Below are 10,818 nucleotides of genomic sequence, written 5' to 3' on the forward strand. Positions count from 1 at the left end.
GAACATGACAAAGCCTATCCCTAAGTTATTCAGTCTTGCAGAGATTTCAGTTCTAGAGAATAGAAAGAGGACTTATACCCAGGAGGCGGATCTTGCAGTGAGCCGAGATTGCACCACTGCATTCCAGCCTGGGCGACAGAGCTAGACTCCGTCTCAAAAAAAAAAAAAAGAAAGAAAGAAAGAGGACTTATATCCCAATTCATTTCATGAAGCTAGTGTAACCTAGATACCAAAGGCCAACAAAGAGAATACAGATGGCCCCAACTTATGATGCTTCCACTTAAAATTATTTCGCTTTATGATGGCAGATAAAAGAAATGCGTTCAGTGGAAACAGTACTTGGAATAGCCATATAACCATTATATTTTTCACTTCCAGGACAGTATTCAATAAATTACATGAGATATTCCAAGTTATGATAAAATAGACTTTGTGTTAGATGATTTTGCACAACCGTAGGCTAATGTAAGCACGTTTAAGGGAGCCTAAGCTAAGCTATGATGTTTGCTAAGTTAGGTGTACTGAATGCATTTTCAACTTACAAAATTTTCAATATATGAACGATTTATTAGGACATAATTCTATGATAACTTGAGGAGCATCTCTACATAAAATAAAAATATAGGCTAATGTCGCTTCTGATAACACACATACAAATCCTAAACAAATTAGTAATACATAGATTATTCAAAAAGGATAATGTGTCATGACCAAATGTTTCCCCCTAGGAATGCAACGTTGGTTTAAACATAGCAACTTACCAATGTAATTCACAATGTTAACAGATTAATAAAGGAAAAAGTCCTGTAATCATCTAGGTGGATGCATTACAAGTGCTTCATGAAAGTCAATATATATTCAAGATAAATAGTCTTAACAAATGGAAAATAGAATGGAACTTCCTATTCTAATAAAATAGATCTATTTTAAAAAGCACAGCAAACTTAAGATATTTATCAAAAAATTCCCATTCTTATACACCAATAACAGACAAACAGAGAGCCAAATCATGAGTGAACTCCCATTCACAATTGCTTCAAAGAGAATAAAATACCTAGGAATCCAACTTACAAGGGACATGAAGGACCTCTTCAAGGAGAACTACAAACCACTGCTCAATGAAATAAAAGAGGATACAAACAAATGGAAGAACACTCCACGCTCATGGGTAGGAACAATCAATATTGTGAAAATGGCCATACTGCCCAAGGTAATTTATAGATTCAATGCCATCCCCATCAAGCTACCAATGACTTTCTTCACAGAATTGGAAAAAACTACTTTAAAGTTCATATGGAACCAAAAAAGAGCCCACATCGCCAAGTCAATCCTAAGCCAAAAGAACAAAGCTAGAGACATCATGCTACCTGACTTCAAACTATACTACAAGGATACAGTAACCAAAACAGCATGGTGCTGGTACCAAAACAGAGATATAGATCAAGGGAACAGAACAGAGCCCTCAGAAATAATGCCGCATATCTATAACCATCTGATCTTTGACAAACCTGACAAAAACAAGAAATGGGGAAAGGATTCCCTATTTAATAAATGGTGCTGGGAAAACTGGCTAGCCATATGCAGAAAGCTGAAACTGGATCCCTTCCTTACACCTTATACAAAAATTAATTCAAGCTGGATTAAACACTTAAATGTTAGACCTGAAACCATAAAAACCCTGGAAGAAAACCTAGGCAATACCATTCAGGACATAGGCATGGGCAAGGACTTCATGTCTAAAACACTAAAAGCAATGGCAACAAAAGCCAAAATTGGCAAATGGGATCTAATTAAACTAAAGAGCTTCTGCACAGCAAAAGAAACTACCGTCAGAGTGAACAGGCAGCCTACAGAATGGGAGAAAATTTTTGCAATCTACTCATCTGACAAAGGGCTAATATCCAGAATCTACAATGAACTCCATCAAATTTACAAGAAAAAAACAAACAACCCCATCAAAAAGTGGGCAAAGGATATGAACAGACACTTCTCAAAAGAAGACACTTAGGCAGCCAAAAGACACATGAAAAAATGCTCATCATCACTGGCCATCAGAGAAATGCAAATCGAAACCACAATGAGATACCATCTCACACCAGTTAGAATGGCGATCATTAAAAAGTCAGGAAACAACAGGTGCTGGAGAGGATGTGGAGAAATAGGAACACTTTTACACTGTTGGTGGGACTGGAAACTAGTTCAACCATTGTGGAAGTGAGTGTGGTGATTCCTCAGGGATCTAGAACTAGAAATACCATTTGACTCAGCCATCCCATTACTGGGTATATACCCAAAGGATTATAAATCATGCTGCTATAAAGACACATGCACATGTATGTTTCTTGCAGCACTATTCACAATAGCAAAGACTTGGAACCAACCCAAATGTCCAACAATAATAGCCTGGATTAAGAAAATGTGGCACATATACACCATGGAATACTATGCAGCCGTAAAAAATGATGAGCTCACGTCCTTTGTAGGGACATGGATGAAATTAGAAATCATCATTCTCAGTAAGCTATCGCAAGGACAAAATACCAAACACTGCATGTTCTCACTCATAGATGGGAATTGAACAATGAGAACACATGGACACAGGAAGGGGAACATCGCACTCTGGGGACTGTTGTGGGGTGGGGGGAGTGGGGAGGGTTAGCATTAGGAGATATACCTAATGCTATATGACAAGTTAATGGGTGCAGCACACCAGCATGGCACATGTATACATATGTAACTAACCTGCACATTGTGCACATGTACCCTAAAACTTAAAGTATAATAATAATAAAAAAAAGAAAATGTGGCACATATACACTATGGAATACTATGCAGCCATAAAAAATGATGAGTTCATGTCCTTTATAGGGACATGGATGAAGCTGGAAACCATCATTCTCAGCAAACTATCACAAGGACAAAAAACCAAACACCACATGTTGTCATTCATAGGTGGGAATTGAACAGTGAGAACACATGGAAACAGGAAGGGGAACATCACACACCAGGTCCTGTTGTGGGGTGGGGGGAGTGGGGAGGGATAGCATTAGAAGATATACCTAATGTTAAATGACTAGTTAATGGGTGCAGCACACCAACATGGCACATGTGTACATATGTAACTAACCTGCACATTGTGCACATGTACCCTAAAACTTAAAGTATAACAAAAAATATAAAACAAAAAATTTCCAGTGCCTAGTACGCATAAGAGAAGGATGGCCACAATTACTGGTTCTAATCAGCATTGTATTGGGTGGGTCCGTCCGATGTTGTGAAATAGGAAAAAGGAAAAAGTATAGTGTTTGAAATGTCAGAAACAAGCTGTTGTTATTCAAAGACGATATGATTGTGTATGTTGAAAATCAGAACGGATCTAGAGATAAATTTGGAATGAGGATATTTAGCAAGTTTACTGCATAGAAAAACAATATACAAACATGATACCTGTTGGTTGAATGGAAGAAAAAAGTGTTTTCTCTGTTCTTGCCCTACTACCAGTAACATCAAAGACTTCTGTGACCAAATATGTGGGGGCTTTTCTCAACACACCAAGCAAGCAATCAGTTTTGCAGCATACACGAGCTGGGTATCCTCCCATTCAACTCCAATAGGATCTACCTGGAGATAGCATCAGATTGCACAGATTGAGGGCTCAGTCCCACAAGAGGGCTCTGCCAATTGCTTCAAGCCCTAGGTTGTTTTACTGTGTTTCTGACACACCAGCTATAAATTGAATTTCCCATGACTCCTACTCGAGTTCAATTAATTTACTAAAGCATCTCACGACTCAGTGAAACATATACATTTATGGGTTGATTTAAACAGGATATTAGAAAGGATCCAGTTAAAGAGATGCATAGGGTAAGGAATGAGTTAAGGGGCAGGGAGCATCCATGCCCTCTGTGGAAATGCTATCCTCCATGTGTGCAGCTATCCAGAAGCTCTCTGAACCCTGTCCTTTTCGGTTTTCATGGAGGTTTCCATTATGCAGGTGTGATCGATTAAACCACTGGCTGGCCATTGGTGATCAACTTAACCTTCAACTCTTCTCCCTTCCCTGAAGGTTTGGGGTGGGGCTGAAAGTCCCAGACCTCTAATCCCCCATCCCAAAGCTACCTAGGGGCTGCTAGGCATCAGTCCAACTCATTAGCATACAAAAAGACATCACTTTGTGGAGATTCTAAAAATATTAAGGGTTGTATGCCAGTATACAGGGTAGAGGACCAAATATATATTTATATATTTCATAATATCACAAGTGTGTGTACCAGTGTAATCAGAATAGAAAAATTCAAAAATGATACTTTTCCTTTTCTTTTTTTAAACAGAGTCTCACTCTGTCACCCAGGCTGGAGTTGCAGTGGCCTGAACATAACTACCTACATCCTCGACCTCCTGAGTTCAAGGGATCCTCTCAACATAGCCTCAGGAGTAGCTGGGACTAAGGCTACATATATACATGCATACATTCATGCATTCATGCAGTCATTCATTTATTTTGCAGTGAGGGGGTCTCACTATGTTGCCCAAGCTGGTGTCAGTTTCCTGAGCTCAAGAAATCCTCCTGTCTCCGCATCCCAAAGTGCTGGGATTACAGGCTTGAGCCACCACACCTGGCCACCATTTTCAATAGTATCAAATATTTGGGAATAAAATGAACAAAAAATGTGCAAGACTTCTTTGGAGAAAGCTGCAAAAGTTTATTTCGATATTTTTAAGTCAAATATCTTAGATAAAAACAGTTTTGTGTTGTTTCAGCTTGTCTTCATTTAAACCTGTGGTTGCCTGTCACCTATAATAGAAATATAACAGGAGGGAACATTAGTAGCAGAACTGTATTCAGATGACATTAAAGGTATGCAAAGGACACCAAAGTTTTGGTTTTATACCGTGGATTAAACCAGAAGCCTAAGAGTAACCTCATGGCTAACATTCAGTTAGACCTCTGTAGAGACTTTGAAGATAGGCTTCCAAGTATATACATTAGCAACATTTTTAAAACATCCTGCCTTCTGTAGTTTAAGGAAACCAAAAACTGTCTAACTTCAGAACACTTTAAATCAAGTGAACCTATTAAAAGGTGGCTCAAAGTGAAAAGCAAACATTGTGTATTGTTTTAATAAAAATATGACCAACACACAACAAACCTAAGAAACAAAAGGAATTTACAAACAATGTATCATGTAATGCAATGTTTTGCCTTGAAATAATAGTCTGGATGTTCAACAAGCTCCTGGGAAACAATTTATGTCACATTAGGAACTGCAAAAGTGCAGTGAATTGAAAGGTCAGTACTGCATTTGTTTTTTCTCTTTGCACAGAAGTCCAAAAATATTGCTTGGGGCTAGTTCATCCTTCTGTGGTCTTTAAGGTACGGTAACCATTTGTCCAAGATTTTCACCTATCATCCTGATGTCAATATGAAGAGTCCCTCTTTTTACACTTGAAAGTATTCCCATTGGTAAAATAAATTACATGATCACATTTGGTTTAATCTATCACTATTATTTTTGACATCAAAATGGGAAAGAGGCATATATCATGAACAGTCGGGCAAAAAAAGAAATGGAGGGAGAGGAAAATAGAAAAGGACAGTAAGACATCTGGAAAAGCCAAATAATTGTTTCTAAAAGTTAAGTGTTTTTGAGGGATAAGTGGGAAATTTCAGAAGTTTTCCCACAGTCTTTGTGATGCTTGGATGTTCAGGTATTACTGGAATAAATTAACTAATGTATGTGTTCCTAGCATATCAATCATTTCATTCATATTTTGAAAATACTAGAGTTCAAGAATGTATTCACTTTTGATTATACCATATATTCAGTATCTGTTAGGGTCTTGTTCATATTCCATGTTGAGCTTTTTCCATTTTCTACAAGAGTGTGTAAACTATTACTCTATTCATAGCTATTTTTCAAAAGAACAATCTTTTAAATGTATTACTTTTGGATTACATTTCCTTTTACTAATGACTCATATCTGTCTCTTATTAAGGATCTCTTTCCTTTTCCCTTAGATTTATTCTATTGCTCTTTATAATTTTCATTAATATTTTCCTTTCTCGTGTAATTTTCTATCTATTTTAACAAGATACTCACTTAAGACTATCTTCCTAAGAATACAATTGAGGATTGCTCAATGGGCTCCTGGAAATAATTGAAAACTATCTTTCATGTAAATAGTCTAATGGAATGGTTCAGCAGTATAGAGTAAAACCATTTAGGCAATTTCTTCCATAAACATGGAATGCTTCCTATAAATTCAGAAGCTCTTCTGATTAACAGTCATCAATTTGGAAAATATGTGGAAAAGATACTTTCATGAAGCAAGTTGCCCACTCATTTTCTTAGGAACCATGAAATCTCAACTCAGATATTATAACTGGAGTGAAACTGATTGTTATGAAAAACAAATCATATCTTTGTATTCTATCCAACAGAACATGAGGATACAGAAATCAACTTTGAAACAGATGTTAATACATCTGATATGCATTTACTATTTTCAATAACAGCAAAAGATGGTTGTAGAATTTATGGAATTCATCCAGAATCTCACAAATAATGTTAGAGCTGTTATTAGAATCTGCTTAAGGTGCTCAGGATATTTCACACAAAGTGGTATTACAAATGCATTATGTATTTGTTAAAAGCAGAAATTAGAAAAATATCTGAAAACTGTTAGTTGTTGGGTATAATCAGAAGTAAGAATATGCTTTCATATTTGATGATTCAATGTGGGTTTGACCCAATTTGTGTCTGTATCTGATAGTGTTTAAGTCTTACAGTCAGGCAATTGGGGTCTGAACAACCTTTCAAAAAAAGTCTGCATTTGAACTCTGATTTTAAAGGGATAGTAATGTTCTCTTTTATTATCAAAAGTATAATATTGTGGAAAACAGAAAGCACATAATAATGGATAGCATACCTCCTTCTGGCATTTTAAATTGTTCTGATTTTGGCAGAATCTTCCCCTGGTCATCAGGACCATTTCCGCATTCACCCCCAGTCTTTGACTGAGACAGCTCCTGGAGATCAGCTTCCAGGTCAGGCACTAAAAAATACAAAGGTTGTCGATTGAAGCAGGCAAACAAGAAAGATAAAGAAGGAAATGATAATATTCTTTTCCTCAATGTTATGAAATAAAAGGCTGCAGGCGACTGTGGTAATAAATGTGATGCAAAGATGTCCCACCTTTGTTTTCCTGTACTATGAAATCTTATCTTAAATGACAATCTGAGGAAAAATCACACCACACTTACATTTCCTATACTTTACCATTGTGTATTATAAACAGTGAGTGTCAGCTATCTAGGAAACCTAAAGACTGCCCAATGGATAGCATTTTAATAATAACTTAAATGTAATTTTCTGAAAGATTAGATGAATATATTGGTGAGCCTATGACAAATCTTACAGTCCTGACACTCATCACCTGTTGAGGTAACTTGAAAATTTTTTGGTTAAAATTAAACAAACTTAGGTCCAAAGGCCCTGTATGTAACTTTCCATAAATGAATCCCATTCACAAAAAAATACCGAATATAACAGCAAAATCGCTGTCTTCCACAAGAGTACAGAAACTTGAGTGAAAAAAAAATTAATGGGCATTGTTGACAGTCATATTCTGGAAACCCCTTAACAGTGAATTGCTAAAGTAACCCATGACCCAAATTCTGTCAATGTTTAACTTCAAAATGCTATCTGTTGAGGAAATAATTTCTGTTTCATGATAATCTTATCGTACTTCGAGTTTTCTAATTATAAAAGTATATAAACAACTCTTTAAAAGCCCCTTAAAATCATACTAATATAGCTACCTGTATGCCAATGTCCTGAATTATCCAGATTTTACCAAACATACTGTCAAAAATACAAAGCAAAGGAAAGAGTGGCTGTCATTCATTGAGCTCTTTTCTGGCGTTGCTATCCTGCTTCACTGAACTTTGTTTTGTCCTGAGCCAATACTGAAGTACTTACAGTACAGACACATTTGAGTATTAACATTTCAAGCAAAATCATTCATGTTTTCTAATGTGAATGGTAGGGAGAACACAAACCTTGGAATGAAATATGAATTCCTTCTCCATGACTCAAGTGTTCTTGGTAAGCCTCCATTTCAGAGCCTCAGTTTTCTTATTTATAAAATGGGGCTAACATCCTTATGCAAATAGGCTTTATTCAGTGTATTCAGGTAGGGTGACTTGGCATTCTACATGCTATTAAAGGGTGCATACAATACTGTGGACACCTTGGCTGAGAAGATCAGACAACAACATTCTAAGAAGATCAAAGTAAACTAGTGAAATAATGTATATTTTTGTACATCAAATTAAACAGTTTCATCTGATTTAGCAAGGACTGTATTTTCAAGCATACGAAATATATTTCAAAGGTAAGAGAAGATTCATTATATCCATGAAGCTGCAAACTATACTCTTCACTTTTCCAGCCAACTCTCAGCAAATGTTTGAGATCCTTTCCTAATGTTTTCTTTCCTCCTGTTACTGGTCATGGCATAAAGCATGATGCACACATAGGCCTCCTCCCCTCCCCATAGACATTCTTTCTTTCCCTTCCCAGCACCTTGAATCTCAGCTGCACCCTGATCTTCTTCTCTCTCCTGACCAGGTGCAGGATCCCGACTTTCAGTTGGTGGTTCCTCTTGCTGAGGCTCCTCATCACCGGGCTCCTGGAACCAGGGGTGTGTGTGTGTGTGTGTGTGTGTGTGTGTGCAGATAAAAAGTTTTGTTATCGATACATTTCAATAATACAAATATACAGAATACATAGATATTTCTGATCATAAGTCTAAAGACATTTCTCCAACACGATTCCACATACTTATTTTTCATAAAGTTACTCTTCCCACAGAGAGGTTACTCTAAGACAGTTGCCCTCAAGGGCTTTGGAAGCTGTTTTAATCTAGGCTGGGATGAATGTGTGTAATCTTTTGCAAATAAGCATGAGAAGGAAATCACGGGCAAAATCTGGGGAACACAAGATCATCCATCCAGACAACAGAAGAACTTAATCCTCTTGGACTAGTCTTTCCTTCATGAGATGCCATGATTATTTTTCTCAGCATGGGAGACCTTTATTGGTATATCTGTACTGGTTCAACAACAATTACAAAACATAGTTTTGCAACAACAACAAGTTACAAAAATAACTTTCTGCTAATAGAAAACATCAAAGGTTAAGGCACTCACCAGCATAGGCCCAATCAGCTCAGGAGGTAGTACACTTCTCCTCGGTCTAGGCCTATATGTTGATCTTCCTCGCCAAATCATATTTCACACTGCAAACAGAATACTGTGAATTGGTAAATGCACTTGAAAAGACAGCTATATTTGACCACTTCCATGACCAAATATTAACTGGTCATTTTTTAAAAGTTTGTAAATACTTTCGAACTAAGTCTCAGGGCAAGTGTAAGTATGTGTGCCTTCTGAATGCTTGGGAAGCCATTAAGTTGGTCAAGCCAGCTGAGCAATTTCTTAAGGCTCCTGGCAAAAGACAGGATATTTCCGATGAGGTTTGGTTTCACAACTGAACTCTCCTCCGTGGAGACATTTGGGAAAATACAGCCAGAGAATTAAAACTGCAGTGACCACGGCTTTTGTCACACACCCATTTGCTAGGCCCATTTCCCCCCTAAAATCAAGTTTTGTTGGAAGGCAGAGCCCCGCCCATTCAAACCTCCACAGTGGAGTTGAGAAGTTGCCACACAGCTCTGGGCCCTCTTCACTGTACACCTCTGCCAGGCGCTTTACAGACCTCAGGGCCACAGTCACCAACCCGCAGCGTTCCCGGTTCCCTTCCTTAATGCCCACCCTGCTCCTTCCCGGGTCGACACGGAGGAGTCTGGAATCCGTCCTCGGTCGAGGGTTCCAGGGACTCGGATACCTGCCCCAGCACCCCCAGCACTCGCCCCATTTTCACCTGACCCCTCTCAACTACGCGACCCACCTTCTTCCCTCATTCTGACTTCACCACAACAAGGCCCATGGCAGTGCCACCTCACGAGGAGAAGGACGATCACCTTGAGACCCTTCGGCCTCTGAGGCCACGGGCCATGCTGTCCCACGCTCCGGACAGCCACTGGCTCCTCCTCACACGCACTCACACTTCAACCCTTGGGAGGACTGGCCTGCGGACCTACCAGCTGCGTCTCAGTGGGACAGAAAAAGTCCAGACAGCAGGAACGCGACCCTCACACCCTCACAACTCCAGGGCGTTCACCACGTGGGCAAAGGGGCCGAGGGGAAGACACCCAGTGGACATGCGCAGTGAGGTCGGTGCCTGCCTAGTGGGCTGTGGCGCCTCTCCTAGCCCCACCCCATGCCGCGCCGCGCAGTTCTCTACCCTCTCCCAGGTTCCCACTGAAGACTTCGGAATGTGTCTTCTGTGGGCGGTTTCATATGCCTCCGGGACTCAAATACCACAAATAGTTTCCCCCTTCAAAACTCACTCCATGTTCACTAGGTCCTCCTCCCCTCTATGGCCCTCCTTCCTCCCCTGTCTGAGACCCCCACGACAGCAAGGCCATGGCTGTGTCACCACCTGTTAGGAGAAGGACAGGAACCTCAAGGACCTCCCCGTCGGAGGCCATAGACCGCGCCGCGGGCTCCTCCTCACAGTCTCTCCCACTTCAACTCTGGGAAGACTGATCTTCGGACTTACTGGCTGACTCCTAGTCAGCAACACAGAAGGAAGTCATAATGTCTCCTTGCACAGCTCTGCAGGGACAGAAGGCAGACAGCAAGGCACATGGACAACAAGGGACTTGGGCAGCAAGGGACGTGCACACTGA

The 10,818-nt window shown here is 39.5% G+C and overlaps 1 protein-coding gene across 2 annotated transcripts; it reads right to left on the reverse strand.

The window, feature by feature from the left end:
• Positions 1–4,682: 4,682 nt before the first annotated feature.
• Positions 4,683–10,245, reverse strand: XAGE3 (X antigen family member 3). 2 transcript variants are annotated; one of them, XM_001144117.7, is made up of 5 exons: positions 10,168–10,245; positions 9,215–9,303; positions 8,589–8,694; positions 6,931–7,056; positions 4,683–4,795 (listed from the first exon to the last, which is right to left on the reverse strand). In XM_001144117.7, the coding sequence occupies exons 2-5, from the start codon at positions 9,293–9,295 to the stop codon at positions 4,773–4,775; spliced, it is 336 nt and encodes a 111-aa protein (XP_001144117.2). In that variant the 5' UTR covers positions 9,296–9,303; positions 10,168–10,245; the 3' UTR covers positions 4,683–4,772. The 2 variants fall into 2 exon arrangements, with proteins under 2 accessions (XP_001144117.2, XP_016798991.2); XM_016943502.3 differs by having other exon boundaries at positions 9,975–10,227.
• Between the last annotated feature and the right edge of the window lie 573 nt (positions 10,246–10,818).

This window comes from Pan troglodytes, chromosome X (assembly GCF_028858775.2).
Source record: "Pan troglodytes isolate AG18354 chromosome X, NHGRI_mPanTro3-v2.0_pri, whole genome shotgun sequence".
Taxonomy (NCBI): domain Eukaryota; kingdom Metazoa; phylum Chordata; class Mammalia; order Primates; family Hominidae; genus Pan; species Pan troglodytes.

Excerpts from the sequence above, each read along its gene's own strand:
- XAGE3 (XM_001144117.7), bottom strand. The coding sequence starts at position 9,295 with ATGATTTGGCGAGGAAGATCAACATATAGGCCTAGACCGAGGAGAAGT. Across the intron at positions 8,695-9,214 it reads AGCTGATTGGGCCTATGCTG|GAGCCCGGTGATGAGGAGCC; the intron begins GTGAGTGCCTTA and ends CCCTGGTTCCAG. Across the intron at positions 4,796-6,930 it reads ATTTAAAATGCCAGAAGGAG|GTGACAGGCAACCACAGGTT; the intron begins GTATGCTATCCA and ends TTTCTATTATAG.